Source organism: Hirundo rustica, chromosome 19, assembly GCF_015227805.2.
Source record: "Hirundo rustica isolate bHirRus1 chromosome 19, bHirRus1.pri.v3, whole genome shotgun sequence".
Lineage (NCBI taxonomy): Eukaryota > Metazoa > Chordata > Aves > Passeriformes > Hirundinidae > Hirundo > Hirundo rustica.
The window spans coordinates 3,450,521-3,465,928 of NC_053468.1; the positions used below are offsets into that span (position 1 = coordinate 3,450,521).

At 42.0% G+C, this 15,408-nt stretch overlaps 1 protein-coding gene across 1 annotated transcript in view; it reads right to left on the bottom strand.

Annotated features, from left to right (window-relative positions):
* The window catches only part of PIGL (phosphatidylinositol glycan anchor biosynthesis class L), a 51,414-nt gene that overhangs the window by 34,948 nt on the left and 1,058 nt on the right, over nt 1-15,408 (bottom strand). The window contains exon 2 of the mRNA XM_040082568.1: nt 13,430-13,529. Coding sequence (XP_039938502.1) covers nt 13,430-13,529 — 100 coding nt within the window. The remainder of the gene's footprint in view (nt 1-13,429; nt 13,530-15,408) is intronic.

The following is a 15,408-nucleotide window of genomic DNA, read 5'->3' on the forward strand; positions in this document are numbered from 1 at the left end:
TTTTATTTTAAACCATTTAATTTAACATAATAAAATATTAATAATTGCAATAAATTTTGATCCATGCTGCTCCAGTGGCTTTTGGCTTTACAGGGGAAAATCAGGCTTGCCAGCTAATTAATTCTTGTGACTGATTGTAGTTATTATCAGTGTCACAGACTTTTAAAGCCAGCAGGAGCACTGTGGTCATTATTCTCATACAAAATGTGTGTAACAGCTCAACAGACCCCACCCACCAAATCTCTTCCCAGTGTTGGTCCTCCTGTATGACCATCACGTCATCTCATGGATGAAGCAAATAGCTCAAGCATTTTTAACATCCATTCTTAGGCCTGTTTTCTACTTCCTTCATCATTCTGGTGGCAGTTTCCCATGTATTTTACACCAAGACATTGAACTAGAACAAGAGACTCTCAAAACACCACCTGAAGAGGCAAGAACAGCTCCTTATTCCTGTCTGATATGCAAAAGCTGGGAAATGCACATGCATAGGTGGAGTGACACAGTGCAGCATTCCTTGAGCTGGGCTTGGCTTAAAACAAAGGACTCTGGGCTCTCATTTGCACGTTCACATTCCTGAACTGCCTCAAGCCAACGAGTGTGTGATAATCCTGTGTAAGGATCCCTCCAACCCGTTCATCTGTTCACAGGCAGAGGGAGAAGAGGAAAGAACACAAAGGTGCAGCCTCAGCAAACTGGGCTGGTCCTACTGCAGCTCGTTTAATGGTACTACAAAGAACTGAGACCCCTGTGCTCGTCCCCAGGTTCTGCTGAGAGGGCAAAAAGAGCCTCTGGTCATCTCCTTGTCACGACTGAGCTGAGCATGGGGGCTCGGTGAGTTCAGTGTTCGCCCTTGAACTGGTGTGGGCTGCATCTGGCATTCTGCTTTTAGATCAATATATAACGCAGGAGTAATCTTATCTGGCAGGAACAGGGGGTTGGGGGCAGGGGGAGGAACACAGCCTCAGAGGTGAGGAGAGCAACTCTTCTAAATGTTAATGGGTTAAGAATAGAAAGGTCAAATGCCTGCCTTATCAGAAGGCCCCAAGTGCAAACAGGCACCAGCTCAGCAGTCAGAGCACCAGCTGGGTATAAATGTCAGAAGTTAGTTACTGTAGCTGTAAACACCAAAAGCAGGATGGTGCAACTGTGAAACCTCCCAAGACACTTCTGGTTTATACAGATCACTGGGAAAGTCCAAGTGCCAAGCCTGGCTGGAAATTACTTCAGCCTTGGAGCTGCTGTGGAAGCAGAGAGCACCTGTGAGCTGTGTGGTGGCCCCACAGCAAGCCACTGTAGGGGAGTGTTGAGTGTGTGCTGTATCCAACATCCTGTGCTGGCTCCAGATTGCTCTTGCCAGAACTCACATTGTCCTGGAATAAGGATGTGTGAGGATGGAGACAGAGTCCTTCCTTACCTCCCTGTAGGTACAGAAGGCACCAAACAGCAGAAGCCGCGTGAAGACCCTGAGCACAACATGTAATGGATTGGGGTGGAATAAGAGATGAGGCAGCACAGTAACAATGTATCTCCCTTAAATACGAACACATTTTCAACCCAGTTCTAATTAATCTTCTTAGTGGCATCCAAGGAAAGAGGGCAGAAGTTGTATTACAGCAGGCAGTAATCTTCTTGCAGATACAAGCAATCAACTTGCGGGAACGATGAAGAGTACAAACACACCCTGGTGGGAGAGTTACTGTGAGGGGCCTTTGCCAGCCACCAGTGCTTCCAGCCTGGCACCTTTTGCTTGCAATAAGTTGTCAATACAATTCATCAGCTGATTCCCTTTCTCTGAAAAGATTGGCAGTGAGCAGCCATGTTAGGAATACTGCTGTTCCCTCTCTCCTGGTACTGGGATTGCCCCAGGAGAAGGTTACCTGAGTTTGGGAAACAGATGCAGGATACCTGGCACAGCTCTCTGCTTTCTGTAGGACAAAGAGCACCATTCTTGTCACCCTGCTCCCGGCTGTAAACAGCTAGCAAAGGAGAGGGTTAATTACTACGTAAAACACCAAGAAGGAATAGTAACTACAAATCCAGCAAGGCTAAATATATTTTATCCCACAAAAAGGATAAACAAGATCTGTGCTCATAGCTCAGAGATCATGTTCTAACCATTGAATCATTACTTTAATTGATAAAGATAGGGCTACATTTAAAAATAAAAAAGAAATGCACCCATTTGAAGCCATTGCTCTCTGAAAGATGATTTTTGATGTTTGTACCACAAAGTGACACACTGCAGTTAACTGGCCGAGCCTCCAGTCCCAGCCATAGGGGAGAACATCCTAACCTACTTAAATCTGCAGGCTGCATCCTCTCTACAGCAGAGCTCCAAACAGGCACAAATGGCTCATTCCCTTCACCAGCATTACTCGGCATCTGTTTATCCCCCGGTCTCCTGCCAGCATCTGCTCCTTTGCTGACACACATGAGCTGCTCCTCTGCATTACCACCCTCATTTGCAGTCTGGGAACTCGACTTCATCCATTTGAAAGAGCACAAATATTCAGCAGCATGCATTTCACACACATGGCATCACTGAGCTCTATTAACAGTTCTGTTCAACCCTGAAGCTACTGGATTTTCAGTGACAGCTCCGGCATGTTAACGAATGGGATGTTTTCTGAATTCATGTAGGGAAGAAAAAGCTTTTATAAAAATACAAGATTTTACCTTTTTCTATTCACAGCAAGAATGACCAAACTTATTTATCCTATGAGTCACATCCTGAAGGTTTCACATGGCTGACAGACTCAAGAGATGTAATATACATTCTGGAGAGCCACTGCAGGGCAGAGAGAGGCTTTTCATCTCCCATTTCTTGAGCTGAGAGCTCAATTGAACTTAGTTCAATTTAGGAATAGGAAACACAACCCAAATCTTCCAGCAGCACAATGACATTTCCCAAGTTGCTGCAAATTTGAATGAAATAATTTGCCAACTCTGAATGAAGCTGTGGAGACTCTGCCACAACTCCTCTGTTTCATTATGCAGGAGGCAATTTTGAGAATGCTGTCTCAGCTCTGTTGTGTATTGTGTGGACATGTCTGCCTGCTCCAAGTCCTGTCACTGCCTCTCATTCTGACACACGCTGGCGTTTTCTTGGCTCCCACTCACAGCAAGGGAGGAGCACAAGGGTATTGCAGATACACCTCCTTTCTTCATCCCCCTTTAACGTGTTCACATTTTAAATAAGATTCTGTGAGCACACTTCTTGCAGCTGAAACTGTATTACAGAGATTCAAAACTGGACAATTAAAATGTATAGCCTAGCACAGCATTAAATGCAGTCCAGGAGAGACCACATGCAATTTTCTGACCACTGTTATTTCTATGCTGTCATCATTCTGAGGCATTTGATATGCTGCTCTTTGGTTTAAACCTAAGAATGGTATCTGAATTTTTACCATAATAAACTTTCTCAACAGGCTTTGCATTCTCATTATTCTATCCACGCAAGCCACAAGGATTTTTTTCCTCCTTAAATGTCCAATCTGCAGGCAATGGTTGTGAAACTCCATTATTTCCAGGAACTGCTGGCAAACCTACTGCTGTCTGCTCTCCTCAGTATTGCCTGTATTTTCCTTGTTCAGCCTTAAAAGCCAAACTTGGTTTGCAAAAATGTCTGGGTTTCTTGATGCCAGAACTGAATAAAGAGTAGAACAGGACAGAATTAGATGGTTTTATTATGCTGAAAAGCCATCAACTCACATTAAAGTCTGTAAAACAACAAGAGCATAAAACTGGAAATAGATGCTCAGCCTTAAATCCTATTACTCAGAAATTTTCCTAGGCATTACCAATCTTTTTGTAATGTCTTTTTTAAGATCCGCCTTAAATCTTTTTAAGCTCCATCACCCTCATCCGATCCTTACAATCAAAACAATGTGGAATAATTTTTAAAGTTATAACTACTTGGATTCTCATCATTCAGTAAAGTAAAAAAAAATCTGTAAAGAAAGGCAGCTTGAATTGTCCAATAGAGATGATGTCTGCCACAATTTGGTCTTCAACAGGCAGAGGTAAAGAACAGACAGGTATTCTCAGTTGCCTGGGAAGAGAACACACAACAGGAGATACAGCCAAGAAAGCTCGGAGATGTGACAAAGATTCTGCATTATTCAAATCTTTCATCAGTCATGATGATCCAAAGTTAAAGTGGAAAACTCCCCACCTAAAGGTTATCTGCAGGACCACACAGTGATCACAGCCACACACAGCAGGATCTTCACAGAAAGCAAGGGATTACTCCAAATTTACACTGGCAGGACCAAGATCAGAATCTGACCAGAACCAAACAAAAACCAAACAATGCCACAGGCTGCAAGAACAATCAGCAGTCGATGGGGTGTCAAAGCAATGGAAACCTCTGTGATTCCGATGCACTTCAGTGACTTAAAATATTCCAGCGTTATTGTTCTTCCTCTCCAGAACATCTTGGACCTCATCCTGTGTTCCTGAGCACTCCTAACACACAGCTCTGAAAAGATAACTGACAAACTCACAATGGCCTGAGCTTCAGCCGAGTATTCCCTTTCATTCCACTTGGGAAAGCTGTAATGCATGGAGCAGTGTCTGAGGCTGCATCCTGGGAAGGGGAAAGCGACCATCCACGATGTCAGTCGAGTTCATTCCTAAATGCAAACCACATTGGGCTGTCGAGCACGATAATAAAAACCTGCTGACCTAGTTTCCTGCAGAACAAAATCCTCTGTCTCCCCTCCTCCTGTGCCAAACCTAAATCAGATCTCAAAATTAACCCTTTGACTAGCAAGGAAAACTCTAATAACAATCCTCAACACTCATACAGCATCTCACACCATGAGAATAGCATGGAAACAGCAACTGCTCCATCCCCACAGCTCTGCAAAAGGGAGGGTTATTGCAGGATGAAAGTCAAAACCAGAGAAGGTCAGAGACCTTAGCAGACTCCAGCAGAGAACTCATTCTCTTCCTTCCAAAGGATTTTGAAGCTCTGTGCTCCAACTGCTTTGTTTGAAATATTTCTTCTATGCAAATATAAATCCTTCACTCATGATGTGGCAAAAAACCAACAGCACAGCTCGGCTTTTCTGAAAAACTGCATCTAACCACTCAAGAAAGGACCATTGTTCTTCTGAAATTTTGCAATGTCAACTTGCAAGTCCTCTTCTGGAAGATGAGAGCTGATTGTGTCTGCTCCAAGTGCCTGGCAAAAGTGTTCCCTTGTAATGGCTTCACTTCCTCAGTGATGCAATGTTTCATTTGAAGGGATGCCTGGGGAGCTTCAGAATGCACCCAGAATGCAAAAATAACAGGGCATGGCACAACGAACTCAGCCAAGAAAATACAAATGGGAATTCTTTGGCTGTAGGATGCTTCCAAAGGCAGCTCTGGATCATGCACTGCAGTCAGGTAGGAGCAGCTGGGGAGCCTCAGATTCCAGATTGCTGAGAGCACCTTTGCTGGCTCACACTGCCACTGTCAACTGGAGGAGTTTTCAGTCACGTGTCAAAGAGAGTTTTATTAACAGAAGAGTGGAGATTAACAACTGCTATAGAGCTTTACAAATGGGTATTTTACAATGAGGCGACCAACGTGCAACCTGCAAGTGGAATTGTTGACTGCAGCCAGAGCTTTCAGTTGATGTAAGAAAGACCCTGCACTGAATAATTTAATCACTTGTTGCTCTTGTACGAACTGAGAGAGCTCTGCCTACATCCAGACAGCACCCAGGACCTGGAACGACTCCAGAGCTTCCTCCAACAGCATTTGAAAAAAGAAGGAAACAGGAAAGTGACAACTACAAGGCACGTCGGCAATGCCACTTCACCTGAGAAGAGGTTCCTGTCTCTGTCACTTTGTCAGTCTCTGCAGGGGAGCTGTTAAGGCTTACAGAGCAAAGACAGCACTTAATACACTGTACCCTCCAGGGAGTTTGAAGCGAAGATCAAAAAACCTGGATTAGGGAACACTGCAAAGGTTGTCGTAACTGTATCTGTTCTCTGGATGCTGCATCTTCACAGGTGAACTCCACAAAAGCTTCTGTCCCACCTTGGAAATGAGGAAGACAAAAGTCTGAGTTCACACAGACTCACTACTAACATTGGTCAGGGTTAGAAACATGATGATGGAAAAAAAGCATCTTATTCATCCTTTCTGCTCCCTGAGGGCTTAGGAGTTGTATATTCTTTTTTTATTGACACAAACAAGCTTCAACTTCTATTGTCTTGCAGAGGAAGAGAAGGCTGAACTCAGTTCTGGCTCACACATCATCTGCAATTCCAGCCAAATCTCAGCCACACAACTTTTATTACTGGGAGGATGTCAGAGGCAAAAGACACAGCTGGAAACTCAGATCCCAGACTGAGCTTTGCTGTGCTGGCAGGGAGACAACCCAGTTTTTGATTTGTATGTAAACAGAGCCAATCTGAACTGGAAGGTCATTAAGAGAAAACACATTTTACACAACACCCATTGTACAGTTCCCTTTCCAACTTTCCCCACACTAACTTTTTTTTTTTTTAAACAAGACTTTGTCTTCTCTTGTTGACTCTTTCAGTGACAATTTCTGAGTGTGCTGAAGTCAGTGGCCAACCCCCACTGGAACTGATGGAACTGAAATTCTTTAGATTGGATCCCAAAAAGTTTGCCCAAGAGAGACTGCAAATCCCCTCCTCTGCTTTCCAATACAGTAATTACCTGCAGAAAATGCAAGTCCATTGCAGATGCAAAGGATGATGTTTCTAAAGCAAGTCACAGCCTCAGATCTTACAGATTTATTTTAACTGAGGCACTGACATTTTCTACTGTAGCTACAATTAAAATAAGATTATGAGAACCCACAAAGAAACCACACAGTTCCCGTGATCGAGGCGTTAACGCCCGATCCATTATTGTGAGAAGACTTTTAAGAGCATTCCCAGCAGAAATAGGAATATATTTTCCCTGAGTAAGCTTGGAGGAATGCAGAGATTCAAAAGCTTAAGCAGAATCCCTGCTAGATTTTTTTTCGGTTTGTTCCTCCTTTTTGATTAACTTGCTGTGCTTATTTGATATAATTATTACTCTTTAAGGGTAAGAGTTAAGGATTTCTCTGAAAAAAGACCTGTGTCTGCCTATAATTAACAGCTGCAGGTTCCAATGAGGGACTAAGAGAGATGTTGGGCTACCAAAGCAGGGAACCTTCAGAAGCAAAAGGAAAGTGCCTGTCAGTCTCCATTAGCTTCTCAGGGTCAGTGTTGGCAAAACACACTGAATTGTTCCACGTGTAACCAGCAAAATAAAGAGGTTGTTGTAGTTTGCTGTGCTTAAAAGGGGACTCCTGGGTATAACTGTTGAAAATAGCTTTAATCTAAAGACCGTATCTTTCTATAGCTTCCTGAAACAATGAAGAAAGTCCGCTCAAAATGTTTTAACAGGAAATCAGTAAACCTAAAGACACTTCCTTCTGCTTGGACACAAGTGTTCTATGACAGAATGGCTCCCAGCCAGGAAATCTGTGTTCCCAGGAGACAGCAAAGCTGGGACAAGAACCATCTGCAAATCCAGGATGGCTCCTTGGAGCTTTCCTTGCTCTGAAGGTGACGCCTGTCTTTAATGTATGTGGAGGACTTTCAAAAATCATTCATGAAAGAATAGTAAAAGGCAGTTCTGAATGAACTAAGAAAGAACAAAAGAAAAAAAATAACCTTGTAATGGATTTTTCTGTTCTCCTGCAAATCCCTATCTTCAGCCCCAGACTCCTGAAATGCAGCCATTATGCACAGCTTTATTTTTTTTTCTTACCATAAGCTTAGCAATGCTGATGGTTTTTAAGTCAAATCAAACTTTCATCAGCTTCAGGGGATGGCTGGGATCCCTCTTCTCATCTTTCATGTTTTGAGATCAGTATTTCATAATTTTTATTCTGCTAAAATCATCTTGAGAAGTAGAAGTATAAATTTCAACGCAGAGTATTTTGATTCGATTTCCATAAACCATTTTGTCCTCTAGCTGTTCTCTTTCATTTCCCCCTGCATTTACCCTGAGCCCTTGGCTTCCCTCAATCAATCCCCGCTGTCATTTCACTGTTGTGTTGTGACAGGTCCCTGCTGGCATCTGAGGGAGAATCCTTGAGTGTTCCCAGAGGTACCATTGCTCATTGCCCTGCTGAGGGAACGCAGGGACGTGGCCTCTGGCACTGAAAGGATCTTTTCCCCCTTCCCCCTTGGTGGACAGCAAGGAAGTTCCTTTTGCTGGAAAGTTGAGGGAGGACCTGGTTCATGGCAGCCCCAGGGAAAAAAAAGATTTTCTTATGGACAAAAATATCTAATTTAGGACAAAATAGCTAAACCTAACTTAGTGCGATACAAGGCTTTCTTTCAGAAAGCAGCTTTCCTGGAGGGCTGTGAGATAGCTCAACCCCCAGAAGAATTTCCTCTTAAATTATTGCATAGAGCAACACTTACAAAAGCAGATGCCTGAAGACAGACTTTGATATAATCCTTTTTATAAAGTGTTCTGAGGTCCTAAAATGCCAGCAGGAACTGCCACGTGGGAAAGCATTTTGAAAAAATTATCTTTTTAGAAATGTAAATAAAAATAGGTGGCCAAATCTTTTCTTGTCTTCTCAGAAAGAAAACAATTTACATTTCCAGAATTACACTAAACAGAAATGAAATTTGGCTACAGATTGATAAATATCAAGATCCCCACCTGACTGACAAAGTGCCTTCTTGTCATGATGAAGCTTGTTAGTGTTCAGGAGGATTTTGAGTGTTTTTGGCTGATTCAAGGGATGTAGGTTGATTTCCCTGCAATACACACTGAGCATGTGATCAATTTACATGTCAGATTTCTGGTCCCACAGATGTCGTTCTTAATTACAGAAAATTCTGCACCAAAAAAACTCCTTTACAGAATTGCTGGGATAAGGAAGATTAAGAAAATCCCATCACTCACTCCTGAAATATGCAGCTCTTCCAGAATAAAGCATGGCAGAAATTTTAATCAGCACAGAGATCAGCTTTTTAGAATTAGCAATAAAATAAAATGTCAAACTATGATACCACGGGGAACTTAGGAAGACAAAATGTAACTCATTACCACAATTACTCCAGCAGAATTAAAACTATTAACTACTGATCCCAAAATATGAAATACTAGAACAGGAAAGAAGAAATATTAGTGAATATTATCACCTTTGTGATAGAAACACATAATAAGTAAGATAAACACATTTTTTAGACTCCCACAGCTCTGTGCACTCAGCACCCACATTCCCATCAATAAACCCAGGGACAGCAAATCCAAACTGGATCAATCAATGGGATGGACTTAATGACTCTGCTTCTAAATTCTAATAAAAAGGCTCAGATTTCCAGTGATATATTTTGTTCCCTGAAGGGCCTGAGTGTTTCTGTGTCTTTGTAATCACCACAACCAGACACACTATTTACTTAAGGATATATTTTTCCCATGACCCTACAGCCTCATTTCTCTGTCATGGAGAGGTCATGGAAGGAAGTTCGTTAAAAGTTAAATATGAGGAAGTGCAATAAAGCCTATTTATCTTATAGGAGGAAAAATTGAGTCCAACCGCATAGAATTATTACACAAAAATGGAAAAAAAAGGAGATTTTGAGCCTGTCTGCCACCTCATAAAAATAGCCTGTGATAGTGCATGGGCGGATGTCTCCTGTGCAGTGTCTGAGCAGAGCCCTTTTGGACTTCAGTGAAATAATAATAATAAAAAAGCAAAGGGAGTGCAATTTCCATGGAGACTTGGAAAGAGATGTAACATTGTTTGCTGTAAGCGTCCGACTGTGAATGGAAAATTTTCCAGTTTACACAGATCTCAGCTATTATTTTCTTTGCAGTGCAAACTTGGGCCAAATATTTTCTGTCATATTAAAGATGCAAATAGTCAGTTTTACTTTCTGTCCAGAACAACTGTGCACAAAAGCTTCAGAAATCCACAGTAAAACATATGATATTTATCTTTCCATGAACCCAAAACACACATTAGAAAAAAAAGAATAATCTGGGCTTCCTTTTATCAGCCTCTCTTCAGAAAGTGAAGGCAGCTCAGAAATCACCTCCTGTTTATGTGCAATGTTTCAGACTAATAGACAGCCAGAGCATTGGCAGATATGCCCACTGTAAATGGGAGCTTAACTCACAGGAAAATCTACTGTTGAAACACGTAAGATGATAAAAATACACCAAAAGCACAGAGTTTTATTAACATTTATACAATTATTAATTTATATAATTATTACTTTATATAAATAATAATTTTTATAATTAATGAAGTGACTTTCATCTTTCAGAACTCGCTCTCTTGCTCGTCCTCCCTTGCCCAGCAGCAGGAACAATTGTGACAGTCCAGAAATTCACTTTGAACAACACAAGCCCAAGGTCTGAGGTGGGCTGTTCCAAGTGTTAAGCCTTGTGTGGGAATAGTAACAAAAGTGGATTGTGAAACTTTTCTCCCCTAAATGCAACTGGTTGGTGTAGTGTGGGAGCTGTGATAATGACATGGCAGCTCAGGGGACACCTCTGCAAATCTGGTGCCTGACTTGTACTAGTCACAAGTTGGAAGAGTCCAGAGCTCAAATCTAAATTAGTCTGGATCACGTGTGCATGCCCAGACATTCCTGCTCTTCCCAGTCCTGGACATGTCCCATACAGCGAAGAACCTTTCTGCAGGACATTAGTAGTGATCTCAGATCTCTAGGGCTGAAATGTGGGTACAGTTTGGGGCCGTATTTGTGCAGATTTGAGCTGTCTTCAAGTGAGATAACAAACACAACAGCAACATCAAACACAGCTCCTGAAGGATCGGGCAGAGCAGTTGTGTGATAGAGACTGAACTGGTCCTGCTGGGAATCCTGGATATACTTGAGAGAGGCATTGTTTAAGGCAAGGCAGTGCTTAAGCAGGATTTGGTCTTCAGCACAGATTTCACCATAGGCTGACTGAAGCTTTCTCTTCACAAGTTCACACACAATCCCAAATGTCATGTTGATTTTATACCTGCCTGCCCAGTGAGATGACAGAGCAAGTCAATCACCTGGCTTTGCAAATCTATTTCCCCTTTTATATCTTGCAAATTCTACTCACTCACTTGTAGATCACACAAAGAAAGAGGAAGCAGCATGACTCAGCTCCACACTACAATGGCTGGAGCAGATCCAGACCTTGCAATCCTTTGGGCTTTCCTTACCAAAACACAAAGCTGCAGTTTGCCTAATGTAAAGCATGCAGTGTTTGTGTAAGCAATGGGAGATGGGCAGCAGGCCAGCAGCTCTCCCAGAGCAATGTGCTCCTTCTTTACATTGATGGCAAATTATCTTCTGAAGAGCTCAGTAAAGAGCAAAAGAGCCAAAGGGCTCTGATCTTAAAATGCTAAGGAGGAACAGCCTCCTGAGCTGTGTTCTGTAGGCACGAATTTACATTGAAATCCAGTGGTAAATAATGAATTACTTTAGCAAGCTCCACATAATGCCATACCAGCAAATATTTTTGTATGACCTGTAAATTACATAAGTCTTAAGAGACACAGGAAAAATTATTGACCTCAGAGAATCCAAGAACTTTGAGCAAGTTTCAAGAACCCTGAGTCCTGTTTTGTCTAAACCACTGGAAAACAGTATCTAAAAATCAGCTACACTAAAAATTCAGTGTGGTCTAGAAATGAATCCTGACCCTCTACCATTTTACTAACACCTGATCCACAGATGTTTTTCATAAAGAGCATCCACATGGTGAGTTATGGCACAGTAAATAATGCACTGTAAACACACTTAACTTCGCTGCGTAAACAAGCTCGGAGCAAAATTCATCAAGAACTTCATTTACTCCCTGAAAGCACAACAAAGCTGAAGGATTTGATGGTTATCTCATAGCAATCTAACTCAGAGATAAAGCCCTCAAATCTAAACCTGTTTCTTAGAACAGTGACGTACATTCCAGCCCAGCTCTGGGCAATGGGATGGCTCTGTCATTTCAGGCACTGCCTTCACAGGGGGGAATCACAGATCAGGACAGAAATGTGTGCAATAATAATAATAATAAAGTAAGAGAGAGGCATCAGCCAAGAGATTTCTCTGAAATGGCCCTCACCTTCCAAAGATTGACTTACAACAAGCAGCTCCCCGGACTGTGTGTGTGGCGTGACTGAGCAGCATCAGAACTTGCATCACTCACCATCCAACCTCACATTGCTTCAGAGGATAAAAGGCCAAGTGGCCTCAGGGCTCTGTTAACGTCAAAAGATGGTTCACTGAGTAGACTTTATGCTTAGCAAAGCTGAGCAGCTTTTTCCTAACTCCTCCCCAAAATGTTTTGGGCACTGTCATATGCTTGTACTACAAAACTTGCAGTTACCCAAAGCCAGTTCATGAGAAGTGAATGGAAACATCTCTTTTCATTCCAAAGGAAAACAACTTCTATGCCGTTTTCCCCAGCAAGCTGAAAACTTGGAGAGAAACCTAAAGCTAAAAAAAGCAAAGAACTCAAAAAGATTCATATTCTGGACTGTGGTTTCTGTTGCCTTAGCTCAAGGGAAAATATGGTCATGGGAAAAGGGCCTGCCTGGAGCCAGATTTTTGCAACTCTGACTCTTCTAGCTGGAGTGGCTTTAAATCAATATGTTGCTATTATTTCTTCATAAGCAGAAATATTCTTTATGGGCTGTGTGATAGCTGTTTACAAGTAGAACAACCACTTGTATCGTGTTTCCTAGCAATCAGTGTCTCATTCAGATCTTACACACAGACAGTCATTGGGCAATTTGAGAGGTTTTTACAATATTAGTTCCAAGTTTCACTGATTCAAAGTGTTAAATCGCCCTCCCAGAAGAGAGTTCCTGCACAGAGAAGTGTCAGCTTTGTCACCTACCTCTGCAGCTACACACAGCTAAAGAAAACAACACCACACCTTACAAAAACAAATCTTGCATGGCTTAATTTTGAAGAATCTTACAGTCATGTTATTGTGGACTGTCTTTAGTACTGCAGTTCACTTTTGTCTTCAGCCAGGACTAAAGCAGATTGTAAATATGATAGAATTCCACAGCAACCCCTACAAAGACCACCTACAGACAAACCTGCCCCAGGCAATTCAGAGAATTTCTGTCTCACACTGCAACAAGTTGTTATACAACAAAATGTGATCATGCTGCCCAAACACACTGTGCCAGATCCCAGCAAGTATGGTTATCATTATTCTAAATGCTGTATGAGCAGTGCTTCACCTAGGAATTGTGATCCCCATAATGCAAAGGAATTGTCTTTTGCATTAATCAGAGAAGAATTAAAAAAAAATATCTAATATTGTCTTACTTGAAATTCCTCAAGGTTTTTTAGAATGGCACAGTCAGCTCTCCTGAATGTTAAAGTGAACTTCAATCCCCTTTTAAAACTGCAGTGGAATTCTACTGGAAAGGAAAACCAGTTACCTGTGATCAATGACTGTGACATCAGAAGCAGGAATCCCCAGGACACAACAACTCTCTTCCAGCTCTTTCTTACGGATCTCTCCTTGATTGTAATAATTTCCTGAAAACAGCAAACAAAGCAACACCATCTAACTCAGTTTAGGTTCACCTCAAGGGGTCCAGACAGTTCAGCATCTTCTTCCTTGTTCCATCCACAGAGGAAATTAAGGCAGAACCGATATGGCAAGATTGCAAAAACTTACAGAGGCAAAAGATGATCGAAAACCTAATCAAGATAAAGGCAGTTGGGAAAAGTTGTAACAGAGATCAACAGCTAACAGAGAAATGGGATTCATTCTCTTAAAACATTGCCTCTGTCTTCACTGAATTATTTTCTTATCTTGCCCTGACATTGCCTTATTTTTTCTTGGCATCAGCCACACAAAGTCCCTGACAGAGCTGTGATGCCCCTTCCAGAACGTTGCTGTATTCAGGGCAATACTTGCAACTCAATTTTAACTCTGAAGCAATAAAATGAAAAAAATACAGTTGAGTATTAACGTGTGATTCAAGTCTGTAGTCAGCTGTCTTGAATTACACTAGAACTTTTTATTGTTGTGGGTGTGAGTCATCCAAATCTAGCATTTCTCTGAAGCAATGTTGCAATCTGAGCCATCACTAGCGAGCTCTGTAACATTTTCAAAGAAGGAAAGAGTAACTAGAAAAAGAAAAAGCCGCCTCCCACAGCCTGTGAGTGAATGACTTTGGGAGACCGAGAGTGACTGACTGGGATGAACCTTGGATTGCAAGTTCCAGCTCCGGCAGGATGAAGTGAAGTGTGCAGCTTGTCTGGAATGACTGAATGAGTACAAGAGGGTTCATTTCAGACTGATTGTTACCAGGCCCTTACCAAGGCAGTGCTGGAAGGTAACAGCTCTTGCTGCAGTGCAGCGTCACAGCAGACTGCAGGTGATGCTTTATCCAAACAGTCCCACCGCTCTCAAAATACCTGACTCCTGCTGCGCTCAAAGAAACAGCTCCACAGCTGCAGAAATCTGTCAGGACACCAGGAATACGTCAATGCTCACAGGAAAAAATGGGCAGCTGCTGAGAACAAAGCCAGCTGAATAGCTGATGCTGCTGGACCTCATCCATGGAGCACTCACAATACAGAGCCAGCTACTACAGAGAGCAAAGCACATTTAGACCGAGTTATTAATTCAATCTAAGATTATGCAGCGTGTCAAAGTCTGATTTCTTTTTCCCAGTGCTGTAATTCTAACTCATTTCTAAGTCAAATTGATTGATAACTGAAAACTGCAAGTACAATGGGTTTTAAGTAATGATTTTGTCTCAGTGTTAACAATTTGCAGTGTCTTTGATCAACTCACTTGTCATCATCAATCACTCAAACAATGAGAGGATGAACCATGTGAATCACCCACAAGACTAACTAGAGGCTTTTAAAATAAAAATCTCTTAGCTCATAAAGGTGCTCTCCCCTACATCTCCTCAAAAAAGTACCTAGAAGGAAACATCAAGCACTCTGAACGTGTCATGCCACTGAACCAGGAGTAAAAAGAAAATTCAACAAAATAAACAGAAAGACAACACTTCTTTGGAAAGTTCTCTACCAGCAGCAGTGTATTAATCCCCAAGCAGCTTTCAGTGTAAGAATTCTGGTACTGCAATATAGTCTGAAAGATCAGGTCAGATGAGGTTGTTTTTTATGCACAGAAACCTGAACAATGGAATAACTGCTCAGGTGTCAGTCCTGCAGAACAATCTGGAGCTTTAGCAGATCACGAGAACATAGAAGTGTCATGTGCTGTGAAAAGTTCTTGTTCTGGGTAAACAGTGGAGCCTGTAAGAATCTTTTCACTCTATTCAGCCTCAGCAAGGCTTCAGCAGCAGCGCTGCTTCCAGTTTGTCATCACTGCCCTTCCAAAAATTACATGAACCATAGGAAGAGTCCAGAGGAGAGTGATGAGAATGATTAG